General features: G+C 43.6%; 1 protein-coding gene across 3 annotated transcripts in view; it reads right to left on the bottom strand.

Annotated features, from left to right (window-relative positions):
* The window catches only part of DOP1A (DOP1 leucine zipper like protein A), a 151,957-nt gene that overhangs the window by 115,057 nt on the left and 17,347 nt on the right, over positions 1-19,553 (bottom strand). For all 3 annotated transcript variants that reach the window (XM_073626865.1, XM_073626867.1, XM_073626866.1), the window contains exon 2: positions 14,005-14,190. In XM_073626865.1, coding sequence (XP_073482966.1) covers positions 14,005-14,142 — 138 coding nt within the window. In that variant the 5' untranslated portion in view covers positions 14,143-14,190. The remainder of the gene's footprint in view (positions 1-14,004; positions 14,191-19,553) is intronic.

The raw sequence follows: 19,553 nt of genomic DNA, 5'->3' as shown, positions 1-19,553 counted from the left end.
AATTATCCAGGCCAAAAATGTGTGATCATGCCCCAAAGAAGATCTTGTACTTTTTCTGAGCATTGAGGGTCAGCACATCGTTCAGATGTGAACAAGCACACTGGCATACCATGGAAATCTGAGTGTCGAGCATTGAAGTGCTTTTGGAAACACGTTTCAAATGGCTCAGGCATGAATGGGGGGCTAAATGTCCAGGCACAGGTAAAGTGATTTGTTTACAGCTTAGCTCAAAGGTAAAGTTTGGTTATTTTTTAGCTGCAATTACAAAACTGCTACAGATATGCCCAGGAATAGCTATAAATTCTGTGTTCAGGTGAATAAGTCTTATGTGCATGCACAAAAGCATCAGGGTTTACCCAAATACCGCTGCATAGCCATGCACCAGCGGCTGCTTAGGCACGTAAAAAAATGTGTGAATTTTATACTAGACATATATTTAATGCCATACATCTTTATGAAAAACTGTAAACTACAAAAAACTGCCTATTCAGATAAGGGGTGCCTGTAGATAAAAACAAACTGTGCAGCTTTGTCCAAAGTTGAATAATGCCTTTGCTATAAGTGTAGGCCATTTATGTAGCTCCTGAGGCCTGACGCTTCAGTGTTTACCTCCATTATCACAGGAGCGAGCTCTCAAACGCTGAGCTCAGAGCTACTGCATCACGTAAAGCGCACTTTAGGAGGTTTGCATCAAAAAAAAGAGCTGGCTCCTGTGATGGTGGCAGTGAAGAGTAAAAGCTAGGAGGCTCGTAACAATGTCCTAGCCACAAGGCAGGATGGGATGATGCGATCTCTGGGAGGTTTTCAATCAAGAGGTACATAACATAGCAAAGGCATAATTCAACTTTGGTTTAAGCATCTAAATGTTCATGTGCATGTAGCCATATACAGTGCCTTGAAAAAGTATTCAAATTTTGAAAACCATTTATCATTTTCCTTCCACTCCACAATTATATCCCGCTTAGTGCTGGTCTATCACATACAGTGCCTTGAAAAAGTATTCAAACCCCTTAAAATTTTCCACATTTTGTCATGTTACAAACAAAAACATAAATGTATTTTATTGGGATTTTATGTGATAGACCAACACAAAGTGGCAAATAATTGTGAAGTGGAAGGAAAATGATAAATGGGTTTCAATTTTCTTTTACAAATAAATAGCTGAAAAGTGTGGCGTGCATTTGTATTCAGCCCTCTTTACTCTGATACCTCTAACTAAAATCTAGTGGAACCAATTGCCTTCAGAAGTCACCTAATTAGTAAATAGAGTCCACTTGTGTGTAATTTGATCTCAGTATAACTACAGCTGTTCTGGGAAGCCCTCAGGGGTTTGTTAAAGAACCTTAGTAAACAAACAGCAACATAAAGGCCAAGGAACACACCAGACAGGTCAGAGATAAAGTTGTGGAGAAGTTTAAAGCAGGGTTAGGTTATTTAGGTTTTTAGGTTATAAAAAAAATATCCCAAGCTTTGAACATTTCACAGAGCACTGTTCAATCCATCATCTGAAAATGGAAAGAGTATGGCACAACTGCAAACCTACCAAGACATGGCTGTCCACCTAAACCGACATCCTGGGCAAGCAGAGCATTGATCAGAGAAGCAGCCAAGAGGCCCATGGTAACTCTGGAGGAGCTGCAGAGATCCACAGCTCAGGTGGGATAATCTGTCCACAGGACAACTATTAGTTGTGCACTCCACAAATATGGCTTTTTATGGAAGAGTGGCAAGAAAAATCCATTGCTAAAAGAAAGCCATAAGAAGTCCCGTTTGCAGTTTGTGACAAGCCATGTGGGGGACACAGCAAACATGTGGAATTAAGTGCTCTAGTCAGATGAGAACAAAATTTTATCTTTTTGGCCTAAAAGCAAAACGCTATGTGACTGAAAACTAACACTGCACATCACCCTGAACACACCATCCCCACCGTGAAACATGGTGGTGGCAACATCACATTGTGGGGATGCTTTTCTTCAGCAGGGACAGGGAAGCTGGTCAGAGTTGATAGGAAGATGGATGGAGCCAAATACAGGGCAATCTTAGAAGAAAACCTGTTATGGGGCGTACACACGGTCGGACTTTTCGTCTACAAAAGTCCGACAGCCTGTCCGACAGACTTCCGGCGGACTTTCGGCGAACTTGCAGCAGACTTTCTAACGAACGGACTTGCCTACACACGACCACACAAAAGTCCGACGGATTCGTACGTGATGACGTACACCGGACTAAAATAAGGAAGTTCATAGCCAGTAGCCAATAGCTGCCCTAGCATGGGTTTTTGTCCGTCGGACTAGCACACAGACGAGCGGATTTCGGGGTCCGTCGTAGTTACGACGTAAAGATTTGAAGCATGTTTCAAATCTAAAGTCCGTCGGATTTGAGGCTGAAAAAGTCTGCTGAAAGTCCGGAGAAGCCCACACACGATCGGATTACCAGCCAGCTTTAGTCCGTCGGCGTCCGTTGGACTTTTGTAGACGAAAAGTCCGACCGTGTGTACGCCCCATTAGAGTCTGCAAAAGACTTGAGACTGGGGTGGAGGTTCATCTTCCAGCAGGACAACAACCCTAAACATACAGCCAGAGCTACAATGGAATGGTTTAGATCAAAACATATTCATGTGTTAGAATGGCCAAATCAAAGTCCAGACATAAATCCAATTGAGAATCTGTAGCAAGATTTGAAAATTGCTTTTCACAGATGCTCTCCATCCAATCTGACAGAGCTTGAGCTATTTTGCAAAGAATGGGAAAAAATGTCACTCTCTAGATGTGCAAAGCTGGTAGAGACATCCCCAAAAAGACTTACAGCTGTAATTGCAGTGAAAGTTGGTTCTACAAAGTATTGACTCAGGGGGGCTGAATACAAATGCACGCCACACTTTTCACATATTTATTTGTAGAAAATTTGGAAAACCATTTCTCATTTTCCTTCCACTTCAAAATGATGTGCCACTTTGTGTTGGTCTATCACATAAAATCCCAATAAAATACATTTACGTTTTTGCTTGTAACATGACAAAATTTAGAAAATTTCAAGGAGGTATGAATACTTTTTCAAGGCACTGTAAAATCCCAATAAAATATGTTTTTGGTTGTAAAATGACAGAATGTGGAAAATTTAAAAGGGTATAAATATTTTTTTTTTTCAAGGCACTGTACTTGTCTCAGAGTCTCACACCTTTAGAGCCCTTTCACACTGGGGCAGCGTCGGCAGTAAAACGCCGCTATTATTAGCGGCATTTTACCGTCGGTATGCGGCCGCTAGCGGGGCGGTTTTACCCCCCGCTAGCGGCCGAGAAAGGGTTAAATACCACCGCAAAGCGCCTCTGCAGAGGCGATTTGCCGGCGGTATAGCCGCACCGTCCCATTGATTTCAATGGGCAGGAGCGGTGAAGGAGCGGTATACACTCCGCTCCTTCACCGCTCCGAAGATGCTGCTGGCAGGACTTTTTTTTCAGTTCTGCCAGCGCATCGCTCCAGTGTGAAAGCCCTCGGGGCTTTCCCACTGGAATGAAAGTAGCGGCACTTTCGGGTCGGTTTGCAGGCGCTATTATTAGCGCAATAGCGCCTGCAAACCGCCCCAGTGTAAAAGGGCTCTTAAAGTAATATAAAGACAGCAAGGCCTCAAACTGAAGATACAGAGTGTATCATCCTATTGGTGCTGGATGCTCTATTAAACAGTAGATGAACATTTCGGTCTTCATTTGCTAGAGTTAGTTCCCACCTTACATTCCACAATTAATGGAACCACAAAAACAAACAGGTTAGTTTTTTCCGTATTTCAGTCATCTGAATTGTTTGAGTTTTTGTCATATTTTAGTGGACTAAAATCTCCAGTACAGTTAGTTGACTAAAAACTAATGGGCTTAGTTAAATTGTAATGCATTATTTAAGCTTACTCTAAAATTACCAAACTCATATACTCCTGGAGTAAAAATCTAATAACGCTATTATTTATGGTATTGAAGTTTGAACATGTACTATGGACACAGATTTAGTAGTTGTGATAAATATCGTCTTTATAATTGAAACAATATTATAAATATTATAAAGACCCTACTTACAGTATTCTTATTTGGTAGTGTAGTGTAGTCTTTTGACTAAAATGACATTTTATTTTTAGTCGTATTTTAGTCATCTGAATTGCTTTAGCTTTAGTTGACTTAAATAGTGTTAATTTCATCAACGAAAACATTTTCGTTGATGAAATTAACATGGTCATAGGCGATTCACACCACAAAAAACGCACTCCATTCTGGACGCATTTCTGCATGCACTCTTTTAACGCGTTTCGGTGTGTTTTTAATGTGTTTCCGGATGCATTCCAGATGCTTTTCTTCTTTTTTTCCCCTTTTCACTGGACTGGGGTCTGGTGCATTTTTAATGTGCTCTATTGTATTCTGGTGCCTTTTTTTATGCGTTTTACTATGTTCCACTACAGTTCAGTGCAGGAAGAATGCAGCATGTTCTACTTTTTTTTGGAACTAGAAAGCCCTGGAACTGACTGCACTGGTGTGAACTATGCCATTGGAAACCATATAACCTACTTTCTATGTGTTTTTGATGCAGAGACTAGACTGCATGTGGTGTGAACTGGCCCTAGTACAAAACGAAGAAACAAGCATAAAAGTGACAAGATTAAAAGCAGAATTTCAGCCCAACACTAACTTGTCTTAAAAATATCTCCTCGCCATCCTGCTACCTGTACTGCCTAACGTATAAAAAAAAAAAAAAAAGATGTCTGGTCACGATCCCTGTGTCATTGAGTGGGGGCTGCACGGAGAGTATGACACCAGCTGGGAATTCTGGGAGCAGTGATGTCACTCATAGGCTCCCATGTTCCAGCCACTATCGGCACTCTCTCCTCTCCCCTTCAACCACCGCTGACTGACACAGGAGAGGCGGAGCTGCAGATCACGTGACTGGGCCGGAGAAGAGTAAAAATAGGTAACTTTTTTAAACAGGTTAGATAAGCATAGATAGCAGAAGGGGGAAGGGAACATTTTTAAGATCAGTTAGTGTTAGGCTGGAATTTTACCTTAATTTCCTTTTGGTTAAAGTCCGTGCACATGTGTAGAAAAGCTGAAGTTCAATTTGCTCATCTGTTGCCTTCCAAGTTTCTTTCAGCTCCCTTGCAGCAACTCGTTTATTTTTTAAAGTGGTTGTACAATCAGAAGGTTTTTTTTTTTTTATCTTAGTGCATTCTATGCACTATTCTGTGTGCAGCAGCCCCCTCAGCCCCCCCCCCATCCAGCCATGTTGCACGAGAGATTCGGCTGCCAGAGACTCTCCCTCCTGATTGGCAGCACCATTGGCTCCCGCTGCTGTCAATCAAAGCAAGTGAGCCAATGAGGAGAAAAGGGGGGCTGGGCCGGGCCACGGCTCCATGTCTGAATGGATACACAGAGCAGTGGCTTGGCTCGGGTGCCCCCATAGCAAACTGTTGGCTGTGGGGGCACTTAGCTGAGGGGAGGGGTGAGAAGTGCCAGAGAGGGACCCAAGAAGAAGAAGATCTGGGCTGCACAGAGGAGGTGAGTATAAGGCCCCTTTCACTCGATCGGCCAGCCTGTCCGTTTTTCAGGCGGATCCCAGTGGGCCACCCATTGACTTCTATGGGCAGGCGGATGTCAGTGGAGATGTGTCCACTGACACCCGCCTGCCATCCAATCCAGCAAGATCCACTCAAAACAGACGTATGGTGATACGTTTGTCATCCGTCCATCCGACCGGATGAAAACGGACAGGCTGTCCTTTTTATCCGATCTCCCAATAAGGAACAGTGGGGCTCTGACATGTCCGTCCCTGCATAGTGAGTGGAGACAGACCTGTCAACCACCTGCTCAGTGGGGATCAACGGAGCGATCTCCTACTGAGCTAGGAGTCCGTCCAACGGATCCACCCCGTATGAACCCAGCCTAACGTTTATTATTTTTAAATGAAAAAACCAAGACATTAGTATCACTTTAACTCGAACACCTACACTTGCTTTACACACCTTATTCCAGACCTGGGTGACCTCATCACTAGGTTTCTGGGTTTCTCACATGTTATGCTGAGCTTCCATGATCGAAATCCAATGAATAAAAGTGGAAGATCAGGAACAGTAAGTCTAGGGAGGAAGATGATGCTGGTCATTCTCCATCCAGGAAGTACAGCGGGCTCTATCTGAAGTGCTGCAGCTTCTAATGCAGTGTGAGAAGCTCACAGTGAGCAGGTAAATCAGAGTAAGCATTTTTGGTGCAGGAGGCACTAAAATGTTAAGTTATAGTGCAGATATAATGATGCAAGAAATCATATACTGATTATAACAGAATATAGTCATGCATATGCACTATAAAAGTGATAAGGGTGTTACCAGTACTGATTTGAGTTTGCTCTCCAGCATTTTCATCATTTAACAATCATGTCATACTGTGTTATTATTATTATAGGGCGTACACACGGTCGGACTTTGTTCGGACATTCCGACAACAAAATCCTAGGATTTTTTCCGACGGATGTTGGCTCAAACTTGTTTTGCCTACACACGGTCGCACAAAGTTGTCGGAATTTCCGATCGACAACCACGCGGTCACGTACACCACGTACGACGAGACTAGAAAAGGCCGGTTCAGAACCAAGCGCGGCACCCTTTGGGCTCCTTTTGCTAATCTCGTGTTAGTAAAAGTTTGGTGAGAGACGATTCTCGCTTTTTCAGACTCGTGGCTTTCAGATCGTTTTCTGCCGTTCAGTTTGTGCTTGTGGGTTTGTATCTGCTCTTCAGTGCGTGCAAGCAAGTTCCGCGTGACTTTAGGTAGTCATTGTATTCTTGTTCGTTCGTTACTGGTTTTCAGGTCGCTCTTCACAGGCCTTGCTGTTCTTCAGTGCGTTCTGTTACTTCGTTCTGAGCAGCCGACCGTTTTCTAGCCATGTTTCGTATGCGTACTCCTCGTAGAGTTCGTGCTGTGCGGGGCCTTGGTGTTGGGGTCCTGACCTTGACACAAGTCCAGTCCATAAACAGGGTGGGGAGGAGTTCATGGACCAAGAATTGGTTGCTTCAGCGTGACCAGTTCTGTCATATGCCTTTGCTCCGTGAGATCCGTGAGAATAATCCTGATGATTTCAGGAACTTTCTCAGGATGACGGACCCCGTGTTTCACCGTCTGTTGGCTTCGCTGACCCCCTATATCAGCAGGCAGGATACCTGCATGAGGCAAGCCATCACTGCGGAGCAGAGGTTGGTCGCTACCCTGCGGTACTTGGCGACAGGGAGAAGCCTGCAGGACTTGAAGTTCTCGACAGGCATCTCCCCCCAGGCTCTGGGGATCATTATCCCAGAGACCTGTTCTGCCATCATCCAGGTCCTGCAGAAGGAGTATATGAAGGTAAGATTTTTATCCTTTTATCTCACATTTTATTGTATTTAATGTTTGATAATATATTGTATTTCTTTCCTCATTCCCTATTTACCATGATTGTAATAGTCTGTGAATGTCCCCTTTGTCCTCATGCATGCTGGATTGTTATGTAATTATTATTTTAGGTCCTTCATACATATTTGCCCTTCAATAACCTCTCCAGCATGGTGTCTCCTGCCCTATATTCACCTCATGTAGTCACTTAACAATGTATTTTATCAGCTCTATAGTAGTGCTTTACCCCAAACACCCCCTAAAAGGTTTTGAAATGTTATTTTTTATTTAAATTCAGGCAGAGTGCCAGAGGGTTTTTTTTGTGGTGTCCCCAAATTTTTTGTAACCCTCCCTCCCCCAACTGCTAAGTCAGCTGATCCCAATTCTCTATCCTCAATCATCTATCTGCTGACTTTGCCAAACCCATACACACTATACCCATCTCTTTACTGGTCAGATTTATGGATGAACTCCCCAAAGCATGTAGTGCAAGGGCCTGCCTGTATACTTTCCAATGGTACTGTTTAAAGTTTTTCTATCCTATTATTATCTTGATAGGTAATATCAGAATGTTCAAATGTGCTCAAATGTGTACAGTGTGTATTTATATCTTTGTATTATGACACTTCTTACCTGTCCAGTGGTCTGCCAATAGTGTCACTAAGGAGGGTCTGTTCCAAGTAATACCCTGTATTTAGGCATTCATCTCTCAATGAAGTGAAGAGGGTTACCTGTCCAAGAGTTCCCCCCCCTATAATGTTAGAAATGGCCCATGAGGGGGGGAGGGGGAATATGATAGGTGTACCTTATACTTTGTTGTTGTTAAATTCCCCTTAATAAATGCTATCTGGAGGTTGCCCCATAATGTTTGTGTCTAATCTGCTTGCCATGTTTCTGTGAAAAAATAGTAATGTTTATTGTTTTTTCCTCAACAGTTTCCTTCAACGCCACAGGAATGGCAGACTGTGGCCTCCCACTTTGCCCAGCGGTGGGACTTTCCTAACTGCGGAGGGGCAATTGATGGGAAACACGTCCACATCGTCCCACCACCCAACTCGGGGTCGTACTATTATAATTACAAGGGGTTTAATAGTATAGTGATGTTGGCGGTGGTGTCGGCTAATTACGAGTTCTTGTATGTGGACGTGGGGAAGAATGGCCGGATGTCCGATGGTGGAGTGATCGCCCAGACGGAGTTCTACAGGCGTCTCCAGAATGGCAGCTTGGACTTGCCACCTCCAGAGGACAATGTTGAAGGTCTCCCATTTGTGTTCGTTGCTGATGAAGCATTTGCGCTGGGGGACCACCTGATGCGGCCATTCCCGATGAGGACCCTCACCCCGGAACAGAGGGTTTTTAATTACCGGCTGGCCAGAGCCCGAAGAGTGGTGGAGAACACATTTGGAATCCTGGCCAGCCGGTTCCGATTATTTCTGACACCCATCCATATGGCGGAGTATAAACTGAACCATATAATACTTGCCTGCTGTGTTCTCCATAATTTTTTAAGAAAACACTCAGCCGACTATGCTGGCTCAGTTGGGCCTGAGGCCAGAATCCCAAATCCATCAACACTGACGGCGCTTGAAAGTGGCCGTCCTGGCTTGCCCTCCCTGAGTGCCTGTGATGTCCGGTTACGCTACCTGGAGTTCTTTGCGGGTAGGGGGGCTATCAATATGCCAGACAATCTGTGAAACCTTTTTCAAATAAAAAACAACCAAAAGAAATTCTTTGTGGACATTTACTGCTTGTGTTTTTTTAGCTGACCCTGACAGAAATGTGTTGAGTGCAGAAAATGTCGTGATTGGGTAACCTTATAAAAAACAGTGTTGGCTGGTACTTCCTAAATGCAAAAACACATTTCACTACAAGTGCACTTGAAACTGCACTGAACCTGCACTCGTAGTGCAAAGTGTATTTGCCCTTAGGAAATACCCCCATTTTTGCATAAAACAGCAATTACATCACCCCAAAAGTGTTGTAGTGTTGAGACAATAATCCACACATTCTTGAGTAAGGCACTTTTTTATACCTGCACAATCACATGTGCATTTACGAAAGGTTTTTAAAACAAACCAACATGTTTGTTGTATAACAATTTTTGCAGTAGCATTATCAAAAATCGAAATATCCATTTCAGATAAAACAGGCCTGTGTAAAACCAACAAGAAAGCCAAAAAACTTGAACTTACAAAGTTCACATATGGTAAAACCTGAAGGTTATATCAGACATCAGTATTTAGGAACTGGGTTTGATATAGCGTTCAGATGGGGGGAAATCACCCCTGGAAAAGCCAAATTTGGAAGATGCACACCAATTTACGAATGTCAACATGTGCTATCTGCCATCAGGGGGGATCAAGGGACGTGTTTTGGGGGAGCAAGCCCTTCCTCAACGCGACTTTATAATTGAGGAAGGGGTTGCACCCCCAAAACGCGTCCATTGATCTCCCGTGATGGCAGATAGCACATGTTGGCACACTGTGTGCATCCTCCAAATTTGGCTTTTCTAAACATTGAAAAAATTTTTGGAAGATTGGACCACAATAAAACCAGTGATTTTGTGGGGTTTAAATTTGCCCCAAAACATCAATGATGTTATTATTTTTTTTAATAACATCACTGATTTGTTGCTGTATGTTGTGCAATTCGAGATTACACCCCATGATCTCCCCGATCAGTATCTGGGCACTTTCAGATGTGAAACGTTCTCTCTCCCTCATATCACGATCACCTAAAAAGAGATAAAGAACAAAAAAAAAGGTCTCAAAAATCTGCCACCATCCATCTCTTTTACCTGAGCCTGTGGTCGCAGACACTCACCTGTTGTGGTGCCAATCTCCACCACGTCTTCTTCTTCCTCCTGCTCAGCATCTTGTGTTTGCGGTATTTCCCCTTCTTCCAGAGGTGGGGGGTCTCTGTTCTCCTGGGATGAGGGGTGTCCTCCGAGTCTTTTCTCCCCTATGTAAAACAAAAATGGTATACTCAGCACACAGATATTTGATGGCAGAACTAGAAATAGGAAACATTGCTTGGAAGTGGGGTACAATTGTCTATTTTAGCCGAGTTCCAAGATGTATATTTTTTAGTGTCCTTTGTCAAGCTGCAATACTTTACCTGTTTGGTACAAGCTTCACAGATGTAGCCCCCCCTATAGTATACACTGGAGCACCTGTGTGCCCCCCCCCTAATAAAAATGGTGTTCTTGTGTCCCACACTAGTGCTCCAGTGTCCAGATGTGAAAACAGCTGCTCAGTGTCCTCTCCTTACACACAATCTAGTTGGCATTTCATTCTAGTAACAAACCCATCTACACAAACAAATATTTGGCATCCAAGTAGGCCCCAAAAAATGTGGGAAAATGCATATGGCCTAAACAATGGTGTTCTAGAGGCCGAAAGAAAAATGTTTGATACGAACGAATAATGAGCCCATGAACATTAAAGTTGCCCTTTTAAACGTTACAATTAATAAAAGCATATGGAGCAGAACGAACGGAGTAAAGACAGAAAGAATAGGAACACAGCACAACTACTTACTTTTTTGCAGCACTCTCCGGATCTTTCAGTACTGCTCTGGCTCTCTCAACTTCAGGTCCGACCACCGCTTCCTGAGATCTTCGTACCCCGAAATTCCTCTCAAGACTCCTGACCACTTTCGCCATGATCTTGGCCTTTCGGATGTTCGGGTTGGGGTAAGGCCCATATTTTCCGTCATAGTCAGACTTCCTCATGATGTCGACCATCTCCAACATCTCCCCAAACGACATATTTGTGGCCTTAAAACGTCTCCTTCTGGATCGGGACGTGCCTGGATCCGGCCTTTCCTCCTCCTCCTCGTTGCTAGAATTAGCATGCACCTGCTGTAACTCCGCCAACATGCTCTTCACCCACTGCGCCGAACGAAAAGGGGCGGGGAATAGACTAGAAAGAACGTCAGGGGTGGGCGGAGTTACACGCATGCGCAGTGTGTATAAAGCGTAACACGCGTGTGTATTACGTATGATCTGTGAGCGGAGGAAGGAGCATTGGACGCGCCGATCGTAAGAACGAAGGTAAGAGACAAACTTGTGCCTATACTGCTTCTAGATTGAGGCCTATATTGTAACAAGATTAGGAGAGTTTTGTCTGACATTAAGCTTTGTCTTGTGTTGTGTCTTGCAGTGAACATGGATATCTTAATGAAAGACAATGACTTCATGTCAGTATTCATAGAGATGCTAAGTGAGCTGCCCTGTCTGTGGGAGATTACCCACCCCCATTTCAAGAACCAAGCAAAGAGGAAGGCAGCACTGGAGCAAGTGTGTGAAATTGTGAAGCAGGTGATCCCCACGGCAGACATCACTTATTTAAAGATTTTCATTGGTGGCCTGAGGAGCACATATCTGAGGGAGCGCAAGAAAGTCCTGGATTCACAGAGATCCGGAGCAGCAGATGACATCTATGTCCCCAGGATGTTGTACTACGACAGGCTGCACTTTCTGGCAGGCCAGACTGAACCCAGGCCATCCCTCTCCAGTCTTCCTTCCACGCTTCCTTCCCCCCCGGCTGAGGCTTCTGATGCCCAACCTGGGCCTTCCAGGCCACATGTGGAGGAGAGCCCAGATTGAGCCAGGTATAGCATTCCTCTAAATATTTCTGCTTGTCCAATCAATGATGTTAACTAGATGTTAGTTGGGAGTACTAATTTAGGATTGTGATTGATGATGCAAAACATTACAACTATGTCCCTTTTTCATACACAGAGAAGTCTCAGCCAGGAGGTGGCCGGGCCGAGCCGGCTGGCTGATATCAAGGTCCCTCCACCCCCCCTGAAAACAGAAAGTGGCAGTAGGAGGAGTACCCTAGAGGAGGCTGCTATAGCATTCTTTTGGAGGGCTACAGAGGTCCTGGGAGCACCCCACACCATGGAGGAGAACATTGCTGCCTTCATAGCCTATAAAATGCAGAGGATGGAGGAGGGCCAAAAAGTCTTGTGTGAGGCCCTCATATCGGAGGCTCTGGAGAAAGGTATGAGGGGCCAAATTACACCTCACACACATCTTGGGGATGGTCCTCCTCCTCCTTCTGCAGGTCCTCCTCCTCCTCCTCCCTCTCCTCCAGGTCCTCCCAGTCCTCCTCCAGGTCCCCCCAGTCCTCCTCCAGGTCCTACTCCTCCTCCTGCCACATCTCCAACTGCACACCCACAGCCCGGAAGGAAGCGTGGAAGGAAGACCAGACAGTGATTGCCCTGGGTTCAGTCTGGTCGGCCAAAAGATGCAGCCTCTTGTGGTACCACAGCCTGGGGACACAGATGTCATCTGCTGCTATCCGGATCTCTGCGAATCCCGGACCAGACTGCCCTCCCTTAGATATGGACTCCTCAGGCCACCAATTTTGATGTTGAAGAATTGATGTCTGCCGTGGGGGTCCCAGGCTTCACTAATTTCTGCTGTTGATCCAGTGTTGCCTTCCTCTTTGTTTGGTTCTGATCCCTTAATAAAGGATTTTTGTTTTGAATTATACTCTCCTATGTGTTTTACTTCAAAAAGGACAGTTGGTTTGTGAGGATTCAGGTACATTTCAAATATACAATGTGAAATGAACAAGGGACACCAACAACAAACAATCTCCTTGAGATTAAATAATAAAAGATATCAATGGTGTTGGGGTAACTTGACACACAAAACACAGACAAAAATATTCGGGAGTAAAAATAAAAATAACATTGAACAAAGATCAGCCTTGGCAAAAATCCAAACATTAAAGAAAAAAAAAGGCTGAAAATCCAAAAAATAAAAAATAAAAAAAATATAAAACTGTCAGATGTGACAACTAATAACAATATATTCAGGGAATCCCACTAAAAAAACAAGTACAAGTTTGTGAGAAGTGTGTGTGAATATGAGCAGCAAAACTACTTAATTCTTGTCACATTATAAAGAAGAAGAGAGTACGCTGTATTAAACCATTTTTAACATTGCAGCGTGACGAAAGTGCTGTATCCATTGCGAACGCTAAGTTTACCAGAACGAGCTGTCCCGTGTCGGAATTTCTTCTGAGCATGCGTGGCACTTTGTGCGTCGGAACAGGCCACACACGGTCGGAATTGACGCGATCGGATTTTGTTGTCGGAAAATTTTATCTCCTGCTCTCCAACTTTGTGTGTCGGAAAATCCGATGGAAAATGTCCGATGGCGCCCACACACGGTCGGAATTTCCGACAACACACTCCGATCGGACATTGTCCATCGGAAAATCCGACCGTGTGTACGGGGCATTAGGGTTACACCGATACCATTTTTTTTTTTTACTGGCGAGTATGAATACTTGCACTGCACTGCAAAGAATCGTATAAAATTTGAACCGGAATGCGATGCGATTCTTGTCCGAATCGTACAAGGCTTCCCCCACCACGGTGCGAAGAGACTAAATGAGATTCAGATTGGAATCGCAATGAATTCCTGTTCAAATCGTGTATGATTCCTTGCAGTGCAATTTGAGCTTATTCATTTTTAATGGTCTTAAGTCGCACTGCAAAGGTATTGGTTTTGGATACCAGAGCATTTGTACGAGTATGAGAACCGGTATCAGTGCAATCCCAATTATTATTATTGGCAAATAAATTACTCTTACCTTGTTGAGTTTCCCAAGCGCAGATATCAAGTCAGCCCATTCGCTGGAGTACTCAAAATTCTTCAACGCCTTGTCCACAGCAGCCACATAATTCCTGTATTTGGAGTCACTTAGTAACTCCACTTCTTCAGTGTTCATTCTCCCTCCACGTCCCACTAGAGACCAGCTCTATTCTCAAACCATCACCTGCAACAACAACATAGGTCTGAGCAGGAAAAAAAAAAAAAAAATCCCGATACAGAACTTATACAGTTGCCTTGAAAAAGTATTCATACCCCTTGAAATTTTCCACATTTTGTCATGTTACAACCAAAAACGTAAATGTATTTTATTGGGATTTTATGCAATAGACCAACACAAAGTGGCACATCATTCTTAAGTGGAAGGAAAATGATAAATGGTTTTCCAAATGTTTTACAATTAAATATCTGAAAAGTGTGGCGTGCATTTGTATTCAGCCCCCGTTACTCTGATGCCTCTAACTAAAATCTAGAGGTGAGGAGGAGTAGGTGATTACACCTGTCTTGATGAGCTGTGTATCTGTTGAAAGCTGCTAAAGATTCAACAAGGACTCTTAAAACTCTGGGGTGAAGACCCTTCCACAAACTGATCAATCCCTGGAAATGAATTGGATTTTTTTCCTGGATACGGAAATTGGAGAGCTCTGATTAGGAGATCAGCTTTGGAGATTCTGATTTGGAGGACGGACCAGATGAGCTATCAGGAGATACCTCGCCAGGTGAATCGGTTGGAGGACATACCAAGGGACATCTAACCCCCCCCGGTTATCTACACATGCCAATCACCCCTGTAGGGCTAGTGGGAGCTGGTGAGTGAGGACCCTTGAGGGGGAACACAAGAGTCACCTGATCTGCTGAGTACTGTGGTCACCTTGGAATCGCTGGCACTTTTTACAGCATTTTTTTGCACATTATATATGTGGGACTATGGAATAGCACTTCTTTTTTTATATATACATTTTTCGTTTTTTTCAGCAACACATATATTGACTTTACACTATTTGATATACTTTTTTAGACACTAGTTATATATAATTTTTTCATCTTTTCTTTTTATGGTGCTGCATCTTAAATTTTGATGTAGGTAATCTAATCTTAGGCACAGATGGTTTACATGATCTCTTGATGTGTGCATTTACACTTGTCACACTATTGATATTCTAATATGGTCACATATGATTATCCATCATCTTTGTTTATAAGTAAGGTGTGGGTAGTATACTATTGTGGGTTACAGAGTATCATCACCCTTTATTACACTAGGGTAGTTCCACTTACCCCATCTCTTGTTTTATTATTATCTGTAAGCTCCCTATGGGAGCCTATTAGGGGAGGCTGCAACCTAAGCGCGGGGTTTACCATTTTCTTAACTAGTAAATAGAGTCCACCTGTGTGTAGTTTAATCTCAGTATAAATACAGCTGTTCTGCTAAGCCCTCAGAGGTTTGTTAGAGAACCTTAGTGAACAAACAGCATCCTGAAGGCCAAGGAACACACCAGACAGGTCAGGGATAAAGCTGTAGAGAAGTTTAAAGCAGGGTTAGGTTATAAAAATATATCCCAAGCTGTTCAATCCGTCATCCAAAAATGAAAAGAGTATGGCACAACTGCAAACCTACCGAGACATGGCCGTCCACCTAAACTGATAGGCTGGGCAAGGAGAGCATTAATCAGAAAAGCAGCCAAGAGGCCCATGGTAACTCTAGAGGAGCTGCAGAGATCCACAGCTCAGGTGGGAGAATCTGTCCACAGGACAACTATTAGTTGTGCACTCCACAAATCTGGTCTTTTTATGGAAGAAAAAGAAAGTAATTGTTGAAAGAAAGTCCCGTTTGCAGTTTGCAAGAAGCCATGTGGGGGACACAGCAAACGTGGAAGAAGGTGCTCCTCTGGTCAGATTAGACCAAAAGTGAACTTTTTGGCCTAAAAGCAAAACGCTATGAGTGTGGCGGAAAATAACACTGCACATCACCCTGAACACACCATCCCTACCGTGAAACATGGTGGTGGCAGCATCATGTTGTGGGGATGCTTTTCTTCAGCAGGGATAGGGAAGCTGTTCAGAGTTGATGGGAAGATAGATGGAGCCAAATACAGGACAATCTTAGAAGAAAACCTTTTAGTGTCTGCAAAAAACTTGAGACTGGGGCAGAGGTTCACCTTCCAGCAGGACAACGACCCTAAACATACAGCCAAAGCTACAATAGAATGGTTTAGATCAAAGCATATTCATGTAATAGAATGGCCCAGTCAAAGTCCAGACCTAAATCCAAAATCTGTAGCAAGACTCGAAAATTGCTGTTTACAGACACTCTCCATCCAATCGAACAGGGTGCCCCCTCTCCCTCCACAGCTGCCCGAAAAAGTGGCTAGCAGGGATATTGCTGCTTGGTAACCAGCGCTTGTCTCAGTTTCAAGCATTTGCTTGTGACAAGCGGCAGCAAAAGGAATGCAGGGGAAAAGGAGGCTGACAAACCTCCACTTATCACATGTGAGTGCTTGGAGCAGAGACAAGTGCTGGTTATCAAGCTAGCAATGTTGTTGGCCAGCTATGGCGCAGTTGGCCAGCTTTAAAGTGTTTCTAAACCCAGGACCCTGCATTCACTATATCTGGTCTCCCACAGTAGACAGAACATGGACATGCAATCACTTCAGTAAATAAAAACTGCTAAATACCTTTTTTCATCAGTAGTATATAGCAGTCTTGTGACTTCTATCAGTGTCCGGCCAAGCACTGGTTAAAGCTTATAGGAGGAGTTTTCATTCTCCTCTGACTGTCTTATGAAGCTACATGACCCCTGATCCTTTGTCTGGACAGTGCTGATTTGCCCTGTGCCAATCACATGCACCTTCCCAAGAAAAAAAAAAAAAAAAACCTCTAGAGATACACAACAAACTGAGCATATGCAAAGTGTCCCCAAGGCTGTTCAGGAGATGGATTGGGGACTGTGGAAGAAGGGGAGGATCAGGGGAGACAGGACCAAACAGCCTTTTTTACACAAGGCGGAGGATTAACCCCTTAGGTTCCACAGTGAGTATAACAAGCATACTTTACTGCATTTTACTGAGTGAGTTTAGTAACACTAATAAGTATTGCGATGTTGTGTGTGTACAGAACGCCCCCCAGAAAGTCTGCACTAAGATGCAAGTTAGATTTTTGGCATCTCCTGCAACAAAAATGTAATTTTTGGTGAGCTACTCCCAGTAGAAAATCTCGTCTAAAGTAATGCAGACCCTGCAGTTTTCCTCATTAGAGCTCTACAGCTGCAGCAGCTGGTTGATAATTATAAAACCACTCTCATTAGACTCACTTCACAGGGGTACAGAGGAACAAACAGTGATTTCTTCAAACTTTATCCCTTTGATCTAAATAAGAACTGAATGATACAATGTTTCTTGTTATCTCTCAGCACTGAGCAATGTTGTGATAATCTTTGCCAGCTACGGTTTTTTTTTTGACAGATGTGAGAACATAAATGTAAGGTAGCCATTCACATTATGGTGTCCGTTTATGAAGCATTGATCAGCGGTGATCCCAAGGATCACCACTGATCACAGTCCATAAACAGTTTATGAAACAGAGATAATCGGGGAGAGAACATGTTTGAACTTGTTCTCCCGCCGATTATCTCTACACACAGGGAATCCTCATTGAATGACACAGTAACGGCCAGTTTATGAAGCGGTGATCTCACCGCTTCACTGGCGATCTGAGTCAGAATTCACACTCCCAGGTTCACCAGCTCAGAGGTGGTGAATCGGGGAGTGAAGAGGAAATCTGGGGGGATCTGAGGGGGAAGGAGGAAGATTTTTAACTTCCTTATGCCTTGTTCAGACCCCCCAACACTGTAACCATGTCCCCCTGTCATATTTACTGTATGTGTATATATATATATATATATATATATAGTGTGTGTATATACATGTATATATAATGTGTGTGTGTATACATATGTATATAATGTAGGGGGACTCATTATTTTATTAACATTAATCCATGCTGTCTGTCAGTGTATTGAGCGGTGATAATTTATCACGGCTTAATAAACTGACATCTTGGTGTTTCGGTGAATTTCTAGTGCTGTAATCTCGTAAAGTCTCACGAGATTCCAGTATCAGGGGCCGTTCTCCACTTTTGGAAGCGTTTGTAGATCACTTCACTCCTCAGAAGGTGAAGCGATCTACAAAACTTCATAAACTGGCACACAGAGGAGAAAGATCTTCACTGTGAATGCCGGAGAATGAAGCAGTGAATAGATTTTACTGCTTCATAAACGGACACCTATGGAACAAGAGAAAATCAATGCATTCCTCCATCCATGCTAAAGTGTGGATAGAGGAACCTTCCTTGACAGTTATTGTATTCAAGCAACCGCAGCACTAGAGCTGCACTATTCTGGATAAAATGAGAATCACGATTTTTTGCTTAGAATAAAGATCACAATTCTCGCGGCGTAACATCATCTTTCACATTATACAAAAAAATTGTTCTAACTTTACAGTTTAGTTTTTTTAAAATTCATTAAAGTATATCTTTTCCTAATAAATTGCTTTTGAAAGACCGCTGCGCAAATACAGTGTGACATAAAATATTGCAACGACAGCCATTTTATTCTCTAGGGTCTCTGCTAAAAAATATTATATATATATATATATATATTATATGTTTGGGGGTTCTAAGTCATTTTCTAGCAAAAAATAAAAATTTTAACTTGTAAGCAACAAGTGTCAAAAAAGGATTAGTCTTTAAGTGGTTAAACTGAACTCATTTACAGACGGAAGTTCATCCATTTGATCTAAAAGAACTAAGATACATTGTTTCTCATTATCGCTGTTAATAAACATTTGCGGCTGAGTATTTTTTAATTTTTTTTTTGACAGCTCTGCTCAGCTCAGCACTTGTCTCAGAACTCTGATCGGCGCACCACTTGCCGGCTCTCGTTCTGGGTGGACATCATACAGCAGTTTCCCAGAATGACTGCTCTCGCACTACCCAGGGGGTGTGCAGCACGGCGTTCGCGGCCACGCCGCGTTGCTAGGACACGGCGCATCCCCGATCTGTGTAAAGTGGCAAGGCTCTTTTACCATGTGATCGGCTGTGTACAATCACAGCTAGTCACGTGTAAACACGGAGATGCCAGTAATCGGCGCTCCTCGCCTCACACTGACAGGGTGTGAGGAGAGGAGAGCCAATCAGCGGCATCTCCTCATAGGGGACAGCTAGGTATGTAATCAGGGCACTGATCAACAGTGCCCTGATTACAATTAAGTGCCCACCAGTGCCAGCAATGATTGCAAACCAGTGCCAGCAATCAGTGCCAACCAGTGCCCACAAGTGCCAGCAATCAGTGCCCACATGTGATGCCAGTCAGTGCTGGCTATCAGTGCTGCCCATCAATGCTCATCACTGCTGCCCATCAATACCACCCATCAATGCCGCCCACCAGTGCCACCCATCAGTGCAGCATATTCGTGCCTCATCGGTGCCACCTAATCAGTGCCCAAAAGTTCCACCTCATCAGTGCAGCCT

Source organism: Aquarana catesbeiana, linkage group LG04 (genome assembly GCF_042186555.1).
Source record: "Aquarana catesbeiana isolate 2022-GZ linkage group LG04, ASM4218655v1, whole genome shotgun sequence".
Taxonomy (NCBI): Eukaryota; Metazoa; Chordata; class Amphibia; order Anura; family Ranidae; genus Aquarana; species Aquarana catesbeiana.
Note: the sequence above shows the minus strand (reverse complement) of the source record. Positions and strands in the feature narration are given on the sequence as shown.